General features: G+C 43.0%; 1 protein-coding gene across 1 annotated transcript; it reads left to right on the top strand.

Annotated features, from left to right (window-relative positions):
- The first annotated feature begins 99 nt into the window (after positions 1 to 99).
- FRRS1L (ferric chelate reductase 1 like) lies at positions 100 to 19,358 on the top strand. The gene is made up of 5 exons (XM_065879565.1): positions 100 to 506; positions 11,556 to 11,640; positions 13,711 to 13,849; positions 16,843 to 17,089; positions 19,036 to 19,358. Exons 1-5 carry the CDS (start codon positions 269 to 271, stop codon positions 19,206 to 19,208), a joined length of 882 nt encoding a protein of 293 aa, XP_065735637.1. The 5' UTR covers positions 100 to 268; the 3' UTR covers positions 19,209 to 19,358.
- Positions 19,359 to 22,272: the final 2,914 nt, after the last annotated feature.

The raw sequence follows: 22,272 nt of genomic DNA, 5'->3' as shown, positions 1-22,272 counted from the left end.
GGGAGGAGAAATGGGAGAAAGAACGGAGGCAGAGAAAGAGAGTTCGGGCGAGGAGGAGAGGATGCTAGGAAGAAGGGGAGGCTTCTGGCGCAAGCGAGGATGCGCAGACCGAGGCTGGGAGGTGGCGGGTGCGGGCGGCTCCGCGGCTGCGCGGGCTGCGGGAGGGGGCGGGCGCGTGCTGTCGGCGGCGGCCGCGCAGTACCGACCCTGCGCCCGCGGCGCCCCTGCTGCGGCCCGAGCGGCCTGGCTGCGGGATCGGTGGATAGCGATGGCGCGGCCGCGCCGGCAGCGCCCGAGGGCCTGGTCGCCGCTGCTCTTGCTGCTGCTGGCCGGGCCCGTCGCCTGTGCCGCCAGCCCCGCGGACGACGGCGCGGGCGCCGGGGGCCGGGGGCCCCGGGGCCGCGCGCGAGGGGACTCGGGTTCCGACGAGGCGGTGCCGCGCCACGACTCCTCCTACGGCACCTTCGCGGGGGAGTTCTACGACCTACGCTACCTGTCCGAGGAGGGTGAGGCTGCGGGAGGATGAGGGGCTGCGGGAGCGGAGACCCGGGACGGGGACCGGAGGCGGCAGGAGCGGGGGCGGGGGCGGGCAATTGGTTAGGATGCGAATGGAGGCAGCGCCGGCACGGCCGAGGCCCGGACGGGGAGCGCGTGGCTCCCACTACCCATCCGCCTGGACAAGTGGTCTCAAGAGCTGTCAGCGCCTTCCACCCGCTGCTGGCTTTACAGGTGGGGAGACTGAGGCCGGGAGAGGCAGGTGGTCAGCCAAGTCCTGCGAAGCTGCGGACAGGTGGGGCTGAGTCTAGGCTCCCCCAGTTTTCAGCATCTGGCCTCCACTCTCTGTCTCTGTCAGGGATTGGGGTAGAGGGTGGTAAGGGAGGAGACTGCCATCTGGCCTAGGGTGTGTGAGATAAGAGCAGCTGGTGGGAAGCAGAAATCCCAATTTAAAGAGAGATGTTGCCTTATTTCCTCCCTGTCTGTATGGACCTAAATTTGCAGTGACTAGTGTCCCAAGCTCAGCGTTCTGTTCGTGCTCACTGCCCTGCCCATGAGAGCCGGGTCACATCTCTTTCCCCACTTCCATCCCACTTCTTTACTGTCTTCCCACATGTCATGCATCCCTAGTGTGAGCCACCATTGTTGGGGCCTGGTGGGCCCAGAGACAGGGTGTTTGTCCCTCAATGACCTCCCTGTAGAGGCAGTGTTTCAGTAAGCACAAAAGCCAAGCTGATTTTCTTCAGAAGGAATGGAAACTGGCTTCTTACTTCTGCAATTTGGAAAGTGATTTTCCTTTTCTTCTGCTAAGAGGAATATCCAAGAATCAAGTTGGGCTTTGAAATGTTGTGTGTCCCAGCAGATGATATGACGCTGGATGTATCTGTTACTTAAGATTAGGTTTAGTTACCTACAACAAACAAACAATAGCTTAAATAAGATAGAAGTTCCTCTGTCAGGTAAAGAAATCTAGAAGTAGGCAGTCGAAGGTCACTGACTGCTTTATAAGGAGATTGCTCAGAAGGCCCATGTAACAATTCTACTTACACTTCATTAGCCACAACCTAGTCATATGGTCACACATAGGTGCAGAGGAGGCTGGGAAATGTAGCCTTTATCTGGGAAGTAATATGCCCAATTCAAAAGCTGGACTTACTGTATTATATGGAGAAATGGATTTGGGGAAATACATTAGTTGGGTAGATGCTTAACTGCTGAAACAGGGACCCCAACATACAGTGGCTTAAATAAGATAGTTTATTTTTCTTTCACTTGAGTCTGGCTGGTCTGGGCAGGTGGTCCAGCTCTGTTCCACAAGGTCATTCAAGGACCTAGGTTCTTTCCCTGATGTTGTTCCCCCACCCTCTAAGGCTTTGTCCTCATCTGTGTGGAAGTCAGGTTGCTTGCACGTCTTTGTTCAAGCTTAAGGAAAGGAGAAAGAGAGGAAGTTCAGGACAAACAATTACCTTTTAGGCTGGTTGCACAAATCACTGCGGTTCACATTTCTTTGGCAAGAACCTAATTACATGACCTAGCTGCAAGGGAGGCTGAAAAGTAGAGTGTTCTAGCTGGGTAGCCATGTGGTCAGGGAGAAGGAAAGAATGCAGGGGCAGAGTAGGGGAACAACAAGCAGAAGTAGAATCTGTCACTCTATAAAAGAATAAATAGTACAAAATCCATCGCTTTTTGAAAGCATGTAATACGTAGTTATTCTGTTCATAGTCAGCCTAGTACACTGCTAAGTGACTCAAAGGTGGCACATGAGAAATTTTATTCTCATTGGGCACATGCATCTAACAAATGGAGAACAAAGTCAGATTCTATGTCAGTTTGTATATATAGAGAGAATGAAGTTAGTTGTATAGTCCAGGCACTTTTTTTTTTTTTTTCAGTCCAGGCACTTTTATGAACATGGACATCAGGTGGGCTGCAGCCCAAAGGAAAGCTTTATAGAGTTGAACCAGGAAGTGTGAGAGACTTTGGTGAGACAAAAGGGGGAGGGCACTTAGGTGAGGTGACCCTACAGGGGTAGCAGGGCCTGTGATATGTGTACAAATCTCTAGTTTGACTGCTTGGCACTCTCACCCATTCTGCACATACAACCTGAAGCCTGGCTCTAACCCTCAAAAATCTGCAATGGCTCCAACCTACTCCCTGGAGGAAGCTTAAACTCCTTTATCTGGAATTTTCTGTCTGACCCAACTTTCATTTACAACCATCTCTCACTCCTTCCTTTCCCTCACTCTGAGCTTTCACTGCCCATTCTACTCTTCTCTCTGATCCTTTCACTTATCTTCAAAGGCTGATCCTACAACCATCTGGTGGGTGCTAGTGGGGTTGTTTGTGGGGTGAGCCTCCCAGGGGAAGCACATCTACTAGATTACCCTGGGCCTAGGCTTTAGCCTTGTGGGTCCTGAGTAGAGACTTTCCCAAGATCCTTAGAAATAATCAATGACACTGCCTTAAAAGGGTACTGCCAGAGATGGAGAAGCAGAACGAGGAAATGTCCCAGAATGGGTTCCCACCCAGGAGACAAAGGAAAAAGGCATCAGGAAGAGTGTCCCATGCCATGGGGAGGCCCAGTGAAGAGTTAAAATCGTGGATGGATTCAGGAAATGAGAGGTAATGGGTGGATTTTCCTGGGATGAGTTCAGTGGAGAAGGAAGGAGGGAGACCAGTTGATTTTGGAGGAAGTGGCAAATGAAGAGGTAGAAATAGTACCTTTAAACAATTCTATCTTTCTATCAGTACAAGTGGGGTTGTCTTTTTCTAGTGACTGGGCTGTTTTCTCTATGCAGGGTACCCCCTTCTCAGGTTCAAAGTTGCCGACAAACTGAATTTTTAATGAAAAAGTAGCCCAGTAGTATGAAATCAGAAAAAGGGAATTAGAATAATGGGGTGGGCATGGAGAATTCCCTGAAACTCTGGTTGAGCCCAGTGACCATTACCTACCTTGTCCAGAGACCATTTCTCCAGTGTCCAGGTTGCCCAAGACCCCCAGGCCACAGACTGAACACTGGCTGATTCGATGTTTCTCATCACCCCCTAACGTGTTCATTTTTTTTAATTTAAATTATATTTTGGTTTAATGATGCTTGTTTTCAGAATTCTCGGGCTAAGACATTCTCATTTCAGAATGTCTTAGCCTGCACTACTCAGCCTTACAGTCCCAGCTCAGTTGCTGCCTCTTTCAGAGGGCTTCTCTGCTTTTCTCCCCCCATTCCCTGCCATTAGGCAAGATATTCTCCCAGAGTACACTGTCTAACTGTGCTGTGACCCTTTGTGCTCTCTGTGGTTAACAGTTTGGATAGGTTCTTGGTGCTTGATTCCTATCACTCATACCCTCTTACCCTTGAGGTTCTCAAAGCCAGAATCTATATATTCAGAACAACAGTAGAAATATAAAACAGATTACCACATGATTATGGGCAAACCTCCTATTCTGAGGTTTCTCTGAAAAAAATGGAGTTGGGTGTTGGCTTAGGGTTAAGTCCTAAGTGAAGCCTGCTGCTCCCTTTTCCTTGCTGCTAAGATTTACAAACCAGGTCTGAGGAGCGAACCCTGAGACTCATCAACCAGCCACTTGGATGATGGTAGCTGGCTTGCGCTTGGGCCATACCCTACCTTGGAAGGAAACAAGGAACACCGTTCAAGGTTGCTTATCTTTAAGGTATAGTAGTCTGACCGCTTGTAAAACATGGCCCAGTCAATGAGTTTCTGACCATTGAGTTCTGACCACAATTTTTCCCACCTTGGGAAAGAGCTAGTAAGGCAGTAGAGAGAAGAACAGAGCTTGGGGGGAAGGGCAGGAGTTCCTTCATCTGCCTATATTCTTCCTGCGTCTACTGTGTATTGTATGTGGATACATAACTCATCCCCATACATATAAACATTTGGGATGCTTTTCCCCTTGTGGTGCATATATACGTACTGAGAATAAAAAGACACCCCCCCCACTCACACACAGAGGCACATACACACTTTTTTTTTCATGTATAGTATTTCATTTATAGTATTTATAGTACTTGGGCTTGAACAAAGATAGTGTCACCTTGTTCAGTGACAAAGTAGAAACAGCATATATATATATATATATATATATATATATATATATATATAGTTTGGGGGCAGGAGAATAAAACCAAAACAAATCACAGAAAAGGTAAATAATTGAAAGGTAAATAATCTACATCTAATTCATATCCATGAATCTAACCCAATAATAACACTAACTGGAGCTGACTTTTATTAAGTGCCTACTGTGTGCCAGGCACTGTCCTAAGTACCTTACCCATATTAACTTTAATCTTTATAGCAACACTCTGACTTAGATACTACTGCTATTCCCACTTTGGAGTTAAGGAAACTGACCCCCAGAAAGTTTAAATATTGTAGCTAAAGTCACACAGCTAGAAAGTAGCAGAGAACCGGGTGGGTTTGTTGTTGATTGACTTTATGGATAAGGTGGTGCGAGGTGTCCAGCATGTTTAGAAGAGAGGGCCCCCGTGGACCTCTCTTCTAAACACATGTGCTAGGAAATGCAGTGGAACAGGCGGGATGGGGCATTTTTATGGGCAAACTTGAAAAGAGGGGCTTGGAATTGATGGGGTAGTCAGTTGGGAACTGCAGGTTCCTGAGTGGTGGAGTGCCATGATGAAAGCTTTGCTAAACGGGCTCCACGTGGGTGGAATGTTCCATTTTACAAAGTCCCTTGACATTTTTGCTTCATTATATGGTTCTGATAAGCAGAAACGATTCAGGCAGTCCAGAAAGAAAAATAGGCTGATGCAGTAGCTCTCAGAGATTTGAACAGATAATTTCTGGTTAAAACTTCAAGGAATTAAGTACCAAATTAATACCTGAGGGCTGTGATCCAAGCAGTTAATTAGAAGCAATAAATAGCAAACGAGAACCCATTATCCACCTAGTGGAGTATGGCAAAACAGGCCCAAGGGATTGCAAAAGAGGAACAGATAGTGGCTGCGTGTTAGACAAGAATGGAAACAACAAAGGCATGTTGAGAACCTGGAGAAATGAACCAAGACAATAAGTGCCTCTTGAAGGGAGGTAAAAATGGCTTTCATCCTCCAAAACAGAACAGTTAATTGGAGGGGTTTACAGGGCACATGTGAGAAGAAGGAAAGGGAAGGAGAATAGAAAGGTTTTTGTGCCTCAAACCAATATTATTTGGTCTTCGTCCAAATTTTAATTTTCGATAAAGAGAAAGAAAGCACTAAAATGGAAAGTGGAGGGAAAGGAACAAACAAACCCACCAAAAACCAGTAATAAAAAGGTGGGAGCAACAACATTCTAAATCAACTTATACTTCAATAGAAGAAAAACGTGGGAGCATGGACAAAGCTAAGGGGAAAAGCAGAAGCTGGCATGGCTGGGTGTCTGACGCATGCATCTCAGGACTAAGGAAGACGAGTGAGTGTAGGAGAGATAGGAGGGGGTGGGGAGAGGCCAGTAAAGGTCTTCAAATGGCGTTGTGACAAGATCTGATTTCTGTTTTAGAAACCTGGCGCTGGTGGAAGAATTAGAAGGGAAGTGGGGGAATCAGATAGGAGGCGGTGCAATAGCCAAGAGGCAGGCTTATGTTTCAGGGTGGGAATGAAAGGAATGGTGACGGAGGAAGTGTTCCAGGTGGAGGAATCTAGGGTTTCTGGGTTGGGAGACTGGGGTTGGGTGGTGGGATTCTTCACTAAGATAGAAAACATAGGAGGAAGGGCATTTGGGAGGTGGAGAAGCTCAGTGTTGGGCGTCTGGAATTGTTTTGCTTGTGGGATGTCCAGGCAGAAACCCCTGGAGGCAGTGATTGTCGGGCTTAAACGTTGATAGAAGAAAAGGAGAAGTGCCAAAGAATTGTGAAGTTTGAGAAAGAAAAACCCTGAGGAAAGTAGGAGGAAAGAAATAACGAAGTAGCAGAATTTAATGAAATAGAAACCAAATATTCAGTAAAGAGGATCAAAAAAGCCAGAAATGATTCTTTGAAAATATGAATGAAGTAGATCAGTGTTATCTAGAGAGACACAACCAATAGGATGTGTATGTATATATAGATGAGAGACAGAGAGAGAGAAGTTTATTTTAAGGAGTTGGCTCACAGTTTTGGAGGTTGGCAAGTCCAGAATCTGCAGGGTGGGCTGGCAGGCTGGAGACCCAGGAGAGAGCCGATGTTATAGTTCAAGTCTGAAGGCCACCTGCCACAGAATTCACTCTTGCCTGGGGAAGGTCAGTCTTTTTGTTCTGTCCAGCTGGGGATGAGGCCCACCTACATTATGGAGGGCAATCTGCTTTACTCAGAGTCCACTGATACAAAATGTTAAATGTTTATCTCATCCAAAAACACTCTCACAGAAACATCCAGAATAATGTTTGACCACATATCTGGGCACCTGGCCGAGCCAAGTTGGCACATAAAATTAACTCTCACAATAGGATTCTGGCAAGATTGATAAGGAGAAAAAGAGAGAAGACAAATAATATTAGGAATGAGAAATAACCCTAGACATAGCAGAGATTAAAAAGTTAATACAGGGCTTCCCTGGTGGCGCAGTGGTTGAGAGTACGCCTGCCGATGCAGGGGACACGGGTTCGTGCCCCAGTCCAGGAAGATCCTACATGCCACGGAGCAGCTGGGCCCGTGAGCCATGGCCGCTGAGCCTGCACGTCCGGAGCCTGTGCTCCGCAAAGGGAGAGGCCACGACAGGGAGAGGCCCGCGTACCGCAAAAAAAAAAAAAAAAAGCTAATACATTACAACTCAATAATAAAAAGACAGCCTACCCTATTAAAACATGGAGAAAGGCTCTAAATAGACATTTCTCCAAGGAAGATATACAAATAGCCAATAAGCACATGAAAAGATACTCAGCATCATTAGTCATTAAGAAAATGTAAATCAAAATCATAATGAGATACCACTTAACACCCACTAGGATGGCTATAATTAAAAAAAAAAAAAAAAAAAAAGGACCTTCCCCCAACCCCCCCACAGTACATTGCTGGTAAGAATGTGAAACAGTGCAGCTACTTTGGAAAATAATTTGATAGTTCCTCACAAGGTTAAACGTAGAGTTAACATATGACACAGCAATTCTATTCCAAGAGAACTGAAAACATATGTTCACACAAAGACTTGTACACGGATGTTCATGGCAGCATTATTCATAATAGCCCCAAAGTAGAAACAACCCAAATGTCTGTCAGCCCCTGAATGGATAAAAAAATGTTGTATATCCATACAACGGAGTGTTCCATAAATCAAGAAATATCGTTAATTCTGTGTACCTAGGGTATTTAAAAATTAGAATTCTACAATAAACATAATTTTCCAATAAAATTGTACAGTGCATGTAAAACAGATCCAATTGAATATCTTTGTTCTCTAGGCTTCAAGATGATAACTGCTAATAAGATGGTTTTTCACAAACACTTCCATTGTATTGCTATTCAAGGATTAATACACTTACTCTCTACCCATCAAGGTTTAGTCAGAAAGACAGAAACCAATTTTGTAAGCTTTTTAAAACAGGATAACCAGCCCAGGGAGCTGTCTGAAAAGGTATTGAGGGGACTGCAGAAGCAAAAAGGGAGCTCAGAGAAAGTCACTTTGGGAAGCGGCTGCTGGCCCTGGGGCTGAGAGAGCAGAGAGAAGCGCTTGAGGTTGTGAGAGCCAGGAGCTCAGACAAGGGACCTCCCACTCCCACCCCCACCCCAGAGGTGCAGCCTATCCTCTGAGAATGGGCTGTCTGCCCAGCTGATGCTGGTTCCTTTGAAGAGGCTAGTCCTGGGAGTCTAGAAAAAAGCTGTAAACTCAAACCGACTGCCAATGCAAGGATGAAGTAGAGTTGCTGAGGACTTGCATATTGGACAGCAATCAAACAGGAACAAATGGTCTTTCCCTCCTCCTGCCTCCCAACCTCCCTTTAATGTTTTCTTTCGGCAGAACCTAGCCAGCTGGCAAAGGAGAGATGTGGTTTGCAGAGTACTAGCCCATCCTACAGCTGGCCGTAGAGGCTGGGTTGTAGCTGAGATACAGGAGCTTAAATATTGGCACGTGGTCCAAACTTATTTTATTCCAAATAGTAGATCATTTAATTTCAGGAAAAAAAATATAATATTGCTTTGCTTATATTCTGATACCAACCCCAGTTGGTGTCTTGAAATTCAGTTCTGGCACTAATGACCCCACAGGTTAAAGGGCATGGTCCACAACAAGACTAGCCTCACTTCAGACCAACTGGCTACCAATCCAGGGGCCACTCACAACCCCCCTTGGGTTCTATAATTCACGACAATGTCTCAGAGGATTCAGGAATGGGCTGTACACACAATAACAGTTTTAGTATCAAGGATACAGCTCAGGAACAGCCAATGAAGACACACACAGGGCAGAGTCTGGGGGGCTCATGAATGCAGTTTCCATGTCCTGTCCTGGAAGGAGAGGATTCCTCTCCATGGAACCATGACTTGTCACCCTCCCGGCATATCAGTGTGTTCACCACCAGGAAGCTGCACTGAGCTTCAGTGTCCAGTGTTTCTATTGGGGTTTCATTACCTAGGCATGGTTGATTTAATCATTAGCTACAGAATTGAATTCAATCTCCAGCCCCTCACCCCGTCCCTGGAGGCAGGGCTAGCTCAAAGCCCCAAACCTCTAATCACGTGGTTCGTCTTTCTAGTGACCAGTGCCCATTCTGAGTCATCTTATCTCTTAGCATAAACTCAGGTGTGAACCCAAGGGGCTCAGGAATAAGAAAGACCCATTGGGAAATTCCAAGGATTTAGAGTCTCCTTCCCAGGAACCAGGGACAAAAACCAATCAAATTCTTTATTACAAAACATCTTACAGGGACTTCCCTGGTGGCGCAGTGGTTAAGAATCCACCTGCCAGTGCAGGGGACATGGGTTCGAGCCCTGGTCCGGGAAGATCCCACATGCCACGGAGCAACTAAGCCCGTGCGCCACAGCTACTGAGCTTGCGCTCTAGAGCCTGCGAGCCACAACTACTGAGCCCGTGTGCCTAGAGCCCATGCTCTGCAACAAGAGAAGCCACCGCAATGAGAAGCCCGCGCACCGCAACGAAGAGTAGCTCCCGCTCGCCACAACTAGAGAAAGCCTGTGTGCAACAACAAAGACCCAGTGCAGTGAAAAATAAATAAATAAATAAATAAATTTATACTTAAAAAAACAAAACATCTTACAAAATGAGAAGAAAATGTGATATTATTAAATGATGCCCAAATTCATTTGACAACAAAAGTTCTCATTCCAAGATTTAGAAGCATATAAAATAGGAAATCAGTGCTAGAAAAGCCCTGAGAAATAAGCCATTTACCAACATTAATAAGCTAGGTCAATACATTTATAAGTGAGCTTTGTTCCAGAACTTGCTCTTATTTGGAGCTTAGAAACCCATTCTTCTAGAGACGATCTTACCCAATGGTTAGTTTAAAAATTTAATAGTAATAATAATCCAATAGTAATAATTACTGGCATTTATTGAGCTGGAAATTTGCTATATGCTGATGTATTATTCTAGATGCTAGGAAGTAGTAAGGATGATGGAAGGAAATGGTGAACCTGCGTCAGAAGCAACATTACAAGAGATTATCTTTTTCAGACACCTATGGAACCTTAAAAACATAAGTAGTCATTGCATTCCTGGGTAAATACTCTGAGAAAAAATAACCACAGCATTGTAGTGAGAAATAAGAGGAAGAACATATAGGATGATGCTTATCACAGTAGCATCGAACTCCATAAATATTAAGAGAAAAACAAAAAACTCATCCAAGGTGGGACTCAGTCTATAGTACTTAAGTGGATTTATGACTTAGCATAAAATAAGCATGAAAATAGAAAAAGTAATGCATCTGGCCCAAGTACTTAAAGATGGTGAAAAGGTAGGGCTATACTTTAGTGTGTGATCAAGATCCAGGGTAGTAGAGATGAACTGTCCATAGAGCACAGATATGAACCAGGAAAATGTGGCCTGGTGACTTTTCTTTTATTGAAGTGTAGTTGATTTACAATGTCGTGCTAATCTCTGCTGTACAGCAAAGTGACTCAGTTATACACATATAGACATTCTTTTCTTAGATTCTTTTCCATTATGGTTTATCACAGGATATTGAATATAGTTTCCTGTGCTATACATTAGGACCTTCTTATTTATCCATTCTAAATGTAATAGTTTGCACCTGCTGTTGGCTTTTTTAAGTATAATTTAATGAAACAAAGTAAACAAAACCTCATTTAAAAAAATTACAAATCACAAAGAAAGGACTTCAGAATAGTTAGAAAAGAAAAACTAATACAATAATTTTTAAAGTGTATTCGCACTGCCTAATATCTATGGGTGATTTTATTTATTCATTTGACAATCATTCAATGTCCAGTGTCAAGCACTGTGCTGGGCAGAAAATACAAGGTGAATCACACATGGTGCAGGGAGTGGACAGCCTAGAAGAAAAATATTTGTGTCACAGACTGGAAGCATAATGCAGGCTTTCCTCTGATGTGTGGTTGAATGCATTATGATGTTAAGAAAGATGCATGAAATGATTTATTTAAAGAATTAATGAGATAAAATGTTCTATACAGCTTAATGAAAAATGGAAGTTCAGAGAAACAGAAAAATCATATTATAACATATAGCTATAAATGGAAAACCTCTGCTATCAAATATAGAAATGTTTCATTTAGTTTTTCTCTTAGAACATGTGTATTGTATAAAACTGTGATTTTCACACTCTCAGGGGACAGTGGTGAGCCAGTGGGTATGATATTATGTCCTCTTTCAGTGCCTCAGGCTCCTTACCTGTAAATGAGGAAAAAGCCCTTTCTCAGTTAACATGCAAGGCTGGGTTCAAAGATGTGTGCCCCTACCTGCCCCTCATGAGAAGGGTGATTAGCTTCAACAAAGCTCTTTTCTGAGGCCTTCACCATTTCTAGACGCGTGCGCTAGAGAATAGTCAACCTACTAAAAAGAAGCATTTCTCATTGGAAACGTTGTTCCTGGATTTTCTAACCATTATTTATTCTCACTGGCCAGGTTACCCTTTCCCTACTGCTCCTCCTGTGGATCCATTTGCCAAAATCAAAGTGGATGACTGTGGAAAAACTAAGGGATGCTTTAGGTTGGTAGATCTGCGAGTTGGATAACTTTAAAGCCAAGACTTTGATTTTACTTCTCAAGGTAGTATTTAAATTGCATGCAGTTCACTCTAACCAGGGACCTGTACCCCTCATAACTTCAGCAGAGATGCGGCTTGTTTCTGATGGCCACCCCAGGTTTCAGTCTTCCAAGCCTTGAGCTGTAGCATGCCCGTTGGCCCTAGAACGTTCTTCTCTAGGCCTTCATTTATGACTGTACGCCATTGGCTCAGGTGTCTAACCAGTTGGCTGTAGGAAAAAGAATCACATAACACAGATGTCTCTGCTTATTCAGCAGGGGTGTGGATGGGACAGGCAATAATAGATGTGCCTGAGACCCAGTTCCTTTTCAAATCAATAGTCATGACTTATGGGTAGCTGTATGATACTAACTAGTCATTACGCATTGATTATTGTGTCTAGCTAGTTGTCTCAGATCTAGTGAGTTCCTGCCTGATTATTTGTAGTATGCTGTCAAGACGTGATGGGCTGGAGCTAGAAAACAGTAGTGTAGACAACAGTAGTGGGCCTCCCTTCTAGACAGCTGTGCTTTGTTGGGAAAGCCTCCTTTTCTTTGAATCCTTTATTTCCTAAAACAAATTGTCCTTGAGTAAAGATTTTGATGGCCACTGCACTGAATGTTTTGGTTTTTTTTTTTTTTTTTTTTTTGGTTCAGTGCTCAAGGAGAAACAATTGAACATGGGGGTTTTGAGTTTTCTTTGATTACAAGTGTATTTCTAACGAATTTTTAAAAATCCAGTGATACGATTATTGGGGAAGATAGCCAGCAAAGAATACTTCTGGTGATTAGGGGATATTTTTGAGAAGCGAAGGCATTTTAGTGCCCTGCTGGCTTCAGGGAGACTTCCTTTCTGGCCCATTCGCCCCTCTTTTAGCTTTCCTCGCCCTTTTCAGGTTTTTCAGCCCAGTTCCTGTGGTCTTGAGCTTACACCTCCTGCCAGCTTCTCAGGGTATCTGCCAGCAGAGCTGCATGTTCCTTGTCTCCCTCCTCCGTCAATACTTGGCAGCCTTGCATCCTGCACTTTTAGATACCTTCCATCTGAGCTTAGATTATCCCACCCGTTGCTACAACTTTCTATCGTTTCTGAAAATGGTGTAAAGCAGTGTTCCTGAAACTAGGGCTTGCTGATCCTTAAAGGATCCACAAGTCCTCTGGAAGAAAATTTAAATTCATGTTTTCATTTCAGTGATGCTCCTTAAACAGATTAACAAACGCATAATCTGGTTATCTGGATAACCACCTTACAGTGCTCTATACTTTAGTGTCTGAATTGTATTAGCACCAAGTAGCCCGATAGAGCAAAAGCAAATTTTATGAATAAATGATGCATTCGCGCCCAGTGAATACCAGATGAGGCATTTGTTTGGTGCCTTGTATGTGTAAGTGTTGTGGAGCAATTCAGGTAGATAAAAGTGGAGGGGAGTGGAGTCATGTCTAGTAGTAAGAACATGCTCAAAATAAAGACCCTGCAGAGTCCACTCAGACACACGACATGCAGGTAAGCAGAAAGTCGCTTTCAGTGAAATGACCTCATTTGTCACGTGAATGCTATGAATTTAAAAGTTCCTGGTTTTGCAGTTTAATCTATATTTAATTTGCCCATTTTTGTTAGTTTAATTGAAAATTTGTAAGTGAAAAGGACTGGTAATTATTTAAATTATTAACTCAGAGAATTTTTTTTCTCTAAAAGGGATGCAGAGATAATTCAGTAATAATTAATATTTGAGAAACTCTAATAACACGTAGAGAACCCTGGCTAGGCCTGGAGGCCCAGGTTCAGTCCTGTTCCAGCTTGATTCACTCGGTAAGTTCCTTCCCATCTCTGGACCTCAGTTTGCAGGTAGATAAAGAGGAGCATTCCGTCTCCATGGTCTCTCCTGAGTGAAACTGGGGTTTTGAGATCCCAGGTAGCAAAGATCTAATTTATTTATTAATATTGCTGAGCGTCCTGCCTGACACACAGATGTTCTGTTGATGTATTTTGAGTAAGTGGCTGAGGAAGCAGTAATATCTGTTTTGATATATCCTATAGATATGGCAAACCGGGCTGTAATGCAGAGACCTGTGACTACTTCCTTAGCTACCGGATGATAGGGGCTGATGTGGAATTTGAGCTGAGTGCAGACACAGATGGTTGGGTAGCTGTTGGATTCTCTTCAGACAAGAAAATGGTAAGACACAAAGCATGATAGAAGCTAATTTTTCTCTTTAGTTTGCTGTGCTACTTCAGACTTTAGAGAATGAGCACGGTTGTGTTTCCCTAAGTTATGACGCCACTTCTAAATGGGAGAAGCCGATTTCTGGCATTTAATTTTCTCTTTCAAAGTAAAGCAAGTAAATTGATCAAATCCTTATAACAATTATACTAGTTACGGCTCTCTGATTACAAGTGAAAAGAAATTTCAAGCTAGCTTAAACGGAGATGGAAGGGTTGCTTATGAGAATACACGGTGTCTCGTGGTACCTGTATTTGTTAGTTATTTCCACAGTACTGCTGCAAGAGAGCCCCCAAAACTACACGGCTGATAACAGGAAGCATTTCTTTCTTGCTCACATGTGTGTGGATTGGCTGGGACTCAGCTGGGCTTGGCTCCAGGCCATGGCCTGGATTCAGGTATTCTCTAATCATTCTGGAACCAGTAGCTACCCAGGCGTGTTTTTCTCATGGCAGAGGCAGAAGCACGAGAGCCATCCAAGCTTATTTCAAACCTGTGTTCACATCACATCTGCTGATAATATTGCATTGCCTGAAGTAATTCACACAGCCAAGCCCAGAATGAAGGGGCAGGGAAATACACTCCCTCTAGCAAGAAGCCTTGTGAAGGTGTATGTACATAATATAACAGCAGGGGAGTGCAGAATTGTGTCCAACGATTCAGTCTTCCACAGTGTGCATGGGCAGGAACACATCCGGTCCTCAGAAAGGACTGTGAACGGGAACAGGCAGGAACCCAGGTAGCTGACCATCCCTCACCTCTGCTTCTGTCTGTGCCTCTGCTGCATTCTCTTTCCTCTGGGGCGTCATCATTTGCCATTTACTGTGCCAAGGTGCTTCCCGAATAGCCAGACTTTCTTAGGCCTTTGAACCTTTGCGTGTGCTGCTGCTTCTTCTCTTCACATGGTCTGTTTTGAGGTTCTTCCAATGAGAGGAGGGCAGCTCAGACCAGGGTTATGGCAGCAGGCGTGGTGGAGAGGGCTCAGATTTCAGATATGTTTTGAAGGTAGCGCTGACAGTCTTTGCTGGTGGATTGGACATAGGTTTTATGTGGGCGGTAAGAAGAGACTGGGGGATCAGGCTAAGCAATCAGAGCTCCAGTGAGTTTGTTCTTGGAGAGTCACTAGAAGAATGCACTTCTCAGTCCAGGCTGTAAGACAGTGGGTCCACCTGGTAAGACGGCATGGATACTAATTTATATCACTTATCTCCTACTTTAGGGTCAATAGGAGAAACAGCAGGTGTGTGTCATCCCAGAAGCTGGCTTGCAGTGCAATTGACCATTTCTTGTCCTGGAATGCATTTGCACTCACGATGCAGCTGTTAAGATTAGGGGGCTCAGAGGAGGGAGGTCGAGTGAGGAGCATTCAGATTTTATGTTTGACATTTTGCTATCTAGAGGCCTTTAAAGTATAGGTCTCAAAAAAAAATAAAATATAGGTCTCTCTTTTCTTCTCCTATTACTCCAAGAAGCACAGATTGAAAAGTTTTCCAAACCTGATACACAGGAAAAGCAAAATGGAACCCTTTTTTAATAACCTTTAACTTTTTTTGAAATGATGCATTACTGTTTTCTTCATTAGATTTTATTTTTTAGAGCAGTTTTAGGTTCACAGCAAAATTGAATAGAGGGTACAGAAGATTTCCACATACCCACCCGACACACACGCGCAGAGCCTCCACCATTATCAGCATCCCTCACAGGAGGGTACATTTGTTATAACTGATGAACACCTATAACGTTTTTGGTTTGTTTTTTACGAAAATGTTAAACCTACAGACAAGCTGCAAGGATAGGACCATAAACTCCTGTATATATGTTTCACCTAGATTCACCAAATGGTAACTTTTTTAATTGTGGCAAAACGTACGTAACCTAAAATTTACCATTTTAAAGTATTCAGTTCAGTGGCATCAGTTACATTCATGGTGTGGAACTGTCACCACTATCACTTTTTCTCAAACAGTCACATTTGCCACATACGCTTTATGTCTCTTTACTGCTGCTGCTACTACAACAACTCTGACTGCTGCTACTACTTACTATTTTTATTATTTTCTGGAAACTTTGGAGGTTAAATTGAAGGTATCATGACCCCTTAACCCTAAATATTTAAGTGGGTATCTCCTAAGATCAAAGACATTCTTTTTCATTATATAGTTTATTAATTTCAGGAAGTTTAACATAGATACAATAGTATTATCAAATATACTTGTCCATTTTCAAATTTGCCCTTTGTCCCAATACTGCCCTTTACAGAAATTTTTATTTTATGACTCAGGAGTCTGTCTAGGAACACCATTAGCTGTCATGTATCTTTAGTCTTACTTATTTTGAAATAGTTTCTTATCTTTTCTTTTTTCTTTTCTTTTTGGTCTTTCATGACATTGACCCTTTTGAAGATTACAGGCCAGTTTTTTGGTAGAATGACCTTCCATTCAGGTTTGTCTGATTGTTGGCTTATGATTAGGTTAGTGTCTGTGTTTTCGGCAGGACTGCTGGAGAGCTGGTGATGTATTCTTCTCTAAATGGCTCATTAGGAGACACTCGATGTCAGCTATGGTGATACAAACTCTGGTCACTTGGTTAAAGATTTTTTTTTTAAGATTTTTTTGATGTGGATCATTTTTAAAGTCTTCATTGAATTTGTTACAATATTGCTTCTGTTTTATGTTTTGGTTTTTTTGGCCACAAGGCATGTGGGATCTTAGCTCCCGGACCAGGGATCAAACCCGCACCCCCTGCACTGGAAGGCAAAGTCTTAACCACTGGACCGCCAGGAAAGTCCCTGGTTAAAGATTTTTAATGGCTTTTAGAACAATTTTTTGGGGTGGGGCTTCCAATTACAGAGTTAATGGATCGTATATTTCGGAGTGAAATTTCTTTCTAGCAGAAAAGTTTGCCAAAGACACACCTTTGACTTTTTTCTCCATCATCTTTCGTGTTAGGGTGGTGATGATGTCATGGCCTGCGTCCACGATGACAACGGCAGGGTGCGCGTACAGCACTTCTATAACGTAGGCCAGTGGGCAAAGGAGATTCAGAGAAATCCTGCCAGAGATGAGGAAGGAGTTTTTGAGAATAATCGGGTCACCTGCAGATTTAAACGGCCTGTGAATGTTCCCAGAGATGAAACAATTGTTGATCTGCATTTAAGTTGGTATTATCTGTTTGCTTGGGGTCCAGCCATTCAGGGTAAGCTTACATTTTGGTATCTGAATTAAACACCAGACACTGCTGTGCTTGTAGTCCTTATTTACTGGGCGAGAGAGTGATGAGCACTTGCCTAACATGAGAGAGAGAGGCGATATGAATGTTCTGCCTTCAGAGTGTTATAATGGACTTACACACATGAACACAGAAATGGACAAGTGATACACATGCATAGTTAGAGCAAGATATACAAGGTAGTATATGATGAGCTCTGTGCTCAATGAAACAGATCATATGTCTGCTGTATATGGTATGTGGACTCTAATTCTCACAATGGTCTCATTTACTCCTCACCACGTCCTCCAGAATTGTAGGAATTACCCTCATTTTAGAGAGATTAAGGAACTTGCTCAAGGCTATATAGCTAATTAATGGAAGAACTGAAATTCAAACCTAGATCTGTCTGACTTCAAAATCAGTGAGTACTCTTAACTCCTATGCTCTAAATAGAAAAATACTGAACAGGAAAGCGCCTCTGGCGACTTCTCTAGAGATTGACACTCACTTTATGACTATTCTGGTGATCATAAATCTACCAAATTATCCTATTGTTTAGCCCATTACTCCTCAAATTTTAATGTGTATGGGGATTGCCTGGCTATATTGTTAAAATGCAGTTTTCAGTAGGTCTAGTGTGGGGCCTGAGATTCTGCATTTCTAACAAGTTGGTCCACTGATGACCTCACTCTGGGCGGCAAGGCTCTTCAGCATTTCCCCAACAGTGACCCAAGCATATCATGAAGCCTTTGAGAGGCTGCTAAAATCAAGTTACACTGTGTCTACAGCATTCCTCCTGGTTCATCAGCCTGATGGCCTGACCAAGGATGGAAGTGAGCTGTTCTCAGTCCCTGTATGAGAACTCATTCTGGGAATTGCATCTTTCTCATCAGCTATCCGTTGCCTAATCTGATCTTTTTTTCCTCTTCAAATTGTTCCCATTGATCGATTGGAGATTTTATACCCTTTTTTTTTTGCCTGTTTCTAGTTGGGAAAACATATGGATGCCTCCAGATTTGTGACACCTTCTCCGTTTGCTTATTTCCCAGGTTACCGACAGTGGACCTACAGTTATACCTTTGAGTACTTTCAGTGCCCTGGGAAATAAACTATGTCTTAGGCTGGAGAAATGAACTCATTTTAAATGATGGGATTTGGAATCTAAAACTCTGGGTTTGAGTTTGGTTCTGCCTCTTGGTAGCTGTATCTAGCTTTTCCCTCAAGAAAGGTATGAATTGGAGGTACATAGTTAAGCCTGGGAATTCATGTAGGTGACCAATGATTGAGGTTAGGGAGGAGAGGTGAATGGGACCAGTTGAGAGAAGAACTCTTGCCAGCCGGAGGAGTTTGGTTTGTGTTAACAGGAGCCAGCACGGACACGGCAGCAGGGGCTTGACATGTCCAGTTGGACACAGCTTCTCTAGCAAATAGTACCTTAAAAAACCCTCACTCCGAGCCCTATTTCCAAGATCTTTGCTCTAAATTCATATGCCTTAGTCTCCTAAATTTCATAGGGGTTAATCCAAAGGTCAGGCCCTTCCTATCAATTTCAGCTTATTAAGCAGCCTTTGCATACAGGTCAAAAAACGTTTCCCATCCAAAGGCTTGTTTGGTATCTTAATCCTCTTACTTTCTGTACCATTCCACACCACTCTGCCAGACAGACATGCAGACATACAGACACACAGCACACCACACCCTCTCTTGTCTGGCCTGGGCAGGCTACCACTTGATATCCCATAGACTTCCATCTGCAAGGGAGTCCATGTGGTCAGGAGCGGTTAATGAGCCATACGTAAAAAATATATTTGGAAAAAAAAATAGTAGCTCTTGTTCTTTGAAGTTTAGTTTTTCTGTGGTTTGCATGTATCATTTTAAATCTGTACCTTTTTTCTATTGCCCCTTCCTTTTTATTTCTTTCCTCTTTAAAGGCTCCATCACCCGACACGATATAGACTCACCACCGACTTCAGAGCGTGTTGTCAGTATTTACAAGTATGAGGACATTTTTATGCCATCAGCTGCCTATCAGACCTTCTCCTCTCCATTCTGTCTGCTTCTCATTGTTGCCTTGACCTTCTACTTATTGATGGGAACCCCTTAACCACAGCTGCAAAGCCAACAGATTCAATGCATTATTAGAAAGTCTTTAGTATATTTTTAAAAAATATGCAGTATAATTTTAGCTTCTATTATGTAAAAAGAAAAAGACTTATATGATTCAGCTTTCTGGAAGAAAGAGCAAGTTTCTTTTCTAAGCGAAGAGGATTGTTTAATAATGACCCCATACTTTGGGAAAGTACTTAAAACTTTTCTAAGCACTCACTTTCAAATATGTTTTCTTATTTGAGCTTCCCAACATCTCTGAGTTGGCTTGATGAACGTTATTATTGCCATCGTACTGAATGGGATTTGAGACCCAGGAAGGCTCCCTTTTTATGACTCTCGTGCCATGTCGCCTTGGCTACTTGGTCAGATAACACATAGCAAGGTAGAGAAAGCTAGGCATAGAAACCATGTCTCTAAACAACCTTTACTCTTCCAACTACAGCTCAAGAGAGTTACTTGGAGTAATACTAAGGAGAACCTCACTGGATGGCCCAAGTTCACAGCCAGCCTTTTAGGCAGAAGAACTTTCAAATTTTCATAAAGCATGAAGGCATTTGGATACTTACACAGCTAATGAGGAGAATGATGGAGATGATAGTGATATGAAAATGGTTCATATTTATTTGAAGTGTCTTCTGGATTAGTAAGTAGCTAAAAGAACACATTTTTTTTTGCTGCTTGGAAAGGTTAGAAATGGAACTGTGAGTGTTCCTGAAGATGTAAAATTATATTAATGCTAAAAAAAAAATGGGCATTCTTAGAAGTTAGAATTTGGACTCTACTACCACTGTATTTAATAAATTAAGGTGTTCATTTGTGGTTACAGCTAATTCTGTTGTCAGTCACCATATATTGAGTATGATTAAATGTGTATTATAATAGACAAATCATCTTGAATATTCAAGGCATTTTGATAATAAATTAACATTTTTGGAGATTGTGGAGCTTTGGAGTAGAAACATTTTAAAGATGACATTTTTTTTTAAATTAGCAAATGCGAAATGACCCATCAAGTGAATTTACTTAGAGTATCCATTCAAATGTTCAGACATCAATTGGATTGGCAGTCAGCATAATTTATAATAATGTCTTGACTTAATGCATTTTCTTTGTTCAAAGGAACCCAAATGTTCCTTTATTCCAACTGACTGAGTTAACAGCCCATTTAGAGGAAGAGTCTCTGGGTATAATTATGATGCTGAGACATTTCCACTGTAGAGTTATGGAGTCTTCTGGCTCCCCCCCAACTCCCCACCCCATTGCTTTAAAGTTGGCTTCAACTTTGTGGTTTTTGTGATTAACAACACTGGAGACTGTGATTTCTAATGCCATCCTTGGAATCCATGTCAGAAGTGAAAGGCCATCTCTCCTTTGAGAGAAGCTTTCACATTCTTCTGGCACTGAACAAAAATAAGGAAAACAGGGCTTCCCTGGTGGCGCAGTGGTTGAGAGTCCGCCTGCCGATGCAGGGGACACGGGTTCGTGCCCCGGTCTGGGAAGATCCCACATGCCGCGGAGCGGCTGGGCCCGTGAGCCACGGCCACTGGGCCTGCGCGTCCAGAGCCTGTGCTCCGCAACGGGAGAGGCCACAGCAGTGAGAGGCCTGCGTACTGCGCAAAAACAAAACAACAAAAAAAAACATAAGGAAAACATCCAGATTCTGTGACATTTACTGCGTGCATCCCAGGGATGTAGGAGAAACAATCCTCATTGCAGGTGGGCAGAGGTGAAATGACATCAAGTGAGTGATGGATTCAAACTCAAGTCATCGGGTTCAAGTCCCTGGCTCCACCTGACTCATAACCAAGCCCTCCAGCCTTGGCTGAGGATGGCCTGTGCATCACCTCCTAAGCTACAGTGGTTGTGTAGCAGTGAGGACACTGAGTATGCAGGCACCCACGTTGTAAATAAGAAAGCAAATATTTTTATATTTCACCCCCTCATGTGTATAATATTTCCGCCATAAATAGGTTAAAACTAAATCGAGACTTGAGCTAGTCTCTGTAGCAGGCAGGGAAGGAATAAATTAAGGGATTTTCCTTCTGCTTACATTTCAAGTCAAATTAATTGTTTCATGAATTGTTTTTCCTTGGATTACCAGTTTTGCATATTTGTGCTTAGAACTTTCAACGATTTCTCATTTCCATTAGTGTGAAATGCAAACCACTTTGTTTACCTCCAATATCATCTTTTGTCACCACTCCTCACCTTGCTCTGTCCCAGCAAGACTGATTTGCTCTCAGTTCTTCAGACCTGCTTTCTCACCTCTCATGACGTTCCCTGTGCCCAAACATTCTCGACTTCCTGGGCTTGCTGAACTCCTATGTACCTGTCAGGTCACAGAATAAGTATTTCTTCCTCCAGTCACCTGGACTAAGTATCAATAGGTCCAGATCCCTGCCAAATGCTCCCAGAGCACACTCGGCTTCCCCATTATTTTACTCATCTCACTTTCCTGTAATTGCTGGCTCGTCCTCCCTGCTAACTCTGTAATGCAGGGACCATTTCCTGTTACTCATCCTTATAACAGACACGACTGCATAGTAGGTACCCAGCAAACATTTGTTGAATGAATAAATAAATGAAACTCTACTCCCATGGCAAGTTTGGTCCAGAAAGCTTGTATTCCATATACATTGCTAGACTGGTCAACATTTTTATATTCTTCGACCTGTGATCACTCCTTTAGCAAACACTGAACTTTTGTCCCTTGAAACATAAATCGAAAGATCTTTCGTAACAATGCTGTTTTGCCCTGTAAAACAGAGTTGACATTTTTAACAGTAATCATTGTTCAGAAAGGGGAATTCAACAGACCAGGGATGCAGAACAGCATTTAACCGTCATCCCAGAGAATCATCAATTTATAGACATATTGAAGTTAAAACTCTGTAGACTCCCGTTTTATTCGTTCTTCCATAATGTAGGAGAATCAACTTCTATTTCATCTCTGTATTCCATTTTCTAACATAGTACTTGTTGCAGGGGAGAAACCCAACCAGTGTGTTTTTGTAAATGCCTAAGTAGAATAATAATGTCTGCTAAATGTATTTAGTGCT

The sequence above is a fragment of the Phocoena phocoena genome, chromosome 6, assembly GCF_963924675.1.
Source record: "Phocoena phocoena chromosome 6, mPhoPho1.1, whole genome shotgun sequence".
Classification (NCBI taxonomy): Eukaryota; Metazoa; Chordata; class Mammalia; order Artiodactyla; family Phocoenidae; genus Phocoena; species Phocoena phocoena.
Note: the sequence above shows the minus strand (reverse complement) of the source record. Positions and strands in the feature narration are given on the sequence as shown.